The sequence below is a fragment of the Saprolegnia parasitica genome, assembly GCF_000151545.1.
Source record: "Saprolegnia parasitica CBS 223.65 unplaced genomic scaffold supercont2.1395, whole genome shotgun sequence".
Classification (NCBI taxonomy): domain Eukaryota; phylum Oomycota; class Saprolegniomycetes; order Saprolegniales; family Saprolegniaceae; genus Saprolegnia; species Saprolegnia parasitica.
The window spans coordinates 1-2051 of NW_012157789.1; the positions used below are offsets into that span (position 1 = coordinate 1).

Below are 2051 nucleotides of genomic sequence, written 5' to 3' on the forward strand. Positions count from 1 at the left end.
GGGCGCCCGTGCGCACGGCATGTTCGAGGTCCGCGTGGCCCCACTCGCTCGCGAGCGGGTTAATGCGGATCGCGACCTCCTTGTACGGACCGTACCCGCGCGTGGCCGCGGCGCACACTAGGGCTCGGGCTTCGGCCTTCTTGAGCGGCGCGACGGCGTCTTCGAGGTCGAGGATCGCTGCGTCGCAGGGCAGGACGCGCAGCTTCTCCAGCGCTCGAGCATTGATACCTAGAGGTCGTGCTTCAAGCAGGAGCATGGTGGCGCTTGTTCATACCAGGCAGGAAGAGGACGCTGCGCCCAAGGCGGCGGGCGCGCTGCTGAAGCATTGTCGTCGGCGTGCCACAAATCAAATGACCGCTTGTCTCGGTCGTGCGTGCCCCGGGGTGCTCTCGCCAACTTCAATCGGCCAAGACTTCGAACTTCGGTCAACTACGACGCTGGATCAAAGGCGAAGTGTTCGGCCAGAGTTGCGGTGTTCTCGGCTTGTACATTACTCGATGACCGAGCCACGCCAGCGGATTCAACCCGTCAACGGTGGGCCCCACTCGAAGAAGGTCGCCACTATCATGGTGGTCAATTTTCATAAAATCTTGTCGCTGTGTGCCGAGCATTTTCGGGTATCGAGCCCAGACTCATTCTGATACCTGGTAGCGACGGCGCAGTGCCTCAACCGCTCCGCTTCGAGTTGCGTGTGGTCCAACAGGATGTCATAGGAAGAATCGCGACTTTGGCGCCAAAGCCATCACTCGGAAAGCCGCAAATCCAGAAATTGGATCCGCCTCAGGTTCCATCGAGCCTACTACCGGTACTGGCATCGATGCAGCGTGGCCAAGGTCGATGGAAACTTGCCTCGCTGAATCTAAAGCACGAATCAAAGCGGGGAGAGGCCCCTTGCACACGTAGTCTGGTATGCAGTCAAGGACAATACCGTCGTGGGATGTTCCATTGTCGAAGCCAGGAGTTTTCAAGAGGTAGTGGCAGAAAAATAGACAAAATAGACATTTACAAACGACTATCTTGGAATAGCAACGGTGGACGTGCATCACGAGCCAGCAACTCTGACGATCGTATGTGGCTCGAGATGTCGGCCAGCAACTCAAATTGAGTTTTGAGTACGTCATTTGCCGTATATTCACGGTAAATATCCACGACAGTGGACCCAAAATAACATTCTGTTTCTCACTTCGGACATTTCGTGGGTCATTCGCCTGGTCATTCGGACCAAATAGGTTATCCAGCAACACACTGTTTCGCGTCAATGCACTAAAGTACAGTCAAGTAAATCGATGCGGCTCTTGGATGCTACGTTGGCGAATCGATTCCATTTCCGTCTGCAACCTCGGCATCAAGCTCCAAGTGCCGAGAGGCAACAGAGGCCAGCGCTTGCATGTCGCCGCTAACAGCATCCTTGTACTAGCCCACGAGGGCTTGCACTACTGTCTGGAATATGAAATACTTCAGGACTAGGGTCATGGGTGGATCAAGTGTGCAATGATGTATCGGTGCTTTTGCTACTCCAACTATCTAGACGTGTTCAAGGAAGATGACGGTGCAAGTGATGTCGTCGTGGATCGTCCTTCGCTGAGGACCCTTGGAGATGGCGAGGAGGTCGTGCAGCGCGAGGCCTTCCTTGCTCGCCGCCCGGTCGAGTGCGCAGTGCACGAGCGCAGCACTCGCCGATGGAATCGGAGCCTCGCCGGCGTTGGCCGCCGTCGTCACTATGAAAGATTTCTAGAGATTTGAGCTCGCGACGGCGACGCACCGTAGTTGGTGACGATCTGGACAGCGAGGAGCGGGGGAACCACCTCCCAGAGCCCGTCGCTCGCCAGAATCAAAAACTTGTCCCGCTTGGTGATGTGGTGCACCACCACGTCGGGCTCGGCCGTGATGTAGGGTACTTTGGCCTTGTACGGCGGCGCGCTAAACTCGTCCGCCTTTAAGTACCAGTCGCCAAGGGCCCGCGTGACGCTGAGCGAGCCCGCAACGCGCTTGATGCCATACTCGCTGCAGCTCAACCTATCGTCTTTGCTCATCCGAATCGCATTGCGATC

General features: G+C 56.6%; 2 protein-coding genes across 2 annotated transcripts; both read right to left on the reverse strand.

Annotated features, from left to right (window-relative positions):
* Positions 1-4: 4 nt before the first annotated feature.
* Positions 5-326, reverse strand: SPRG_18697 (hypothetical protein; the record flags this gene model as incomplete). The annotated part of the gene is made up of 2 exons (XM_012358138.1): positions 5-228; positions 275-326. Coding segments are annotated over 2 exons (276 nt in total), but the record flags the coding sequence as incomplete, so codon positions are not given.
* Positions 327-1473: 1147 nt separating this feature from the next.
* On the reverse strand, positions 1474-2033 carry SPRG_18698 (hypothetical protein; the record flags this gene model as incomplete). The annotated part of the gene is made up of 2 exons (XM_012358139.1): positions 1474-1718; positions 1763-2033. The coding sequence occupies 2 exons, from the start codon at positions 2031-2033 to the stop codon at positions 1525-1527; spliced, it is 465 nt and encodes a 154-aa protein (XP_012213529.1). The 3' UTR covers positions 1474-1524.
* Between the last annotated feature and the right edge of the window lie 18 nt (positions 2034-2051).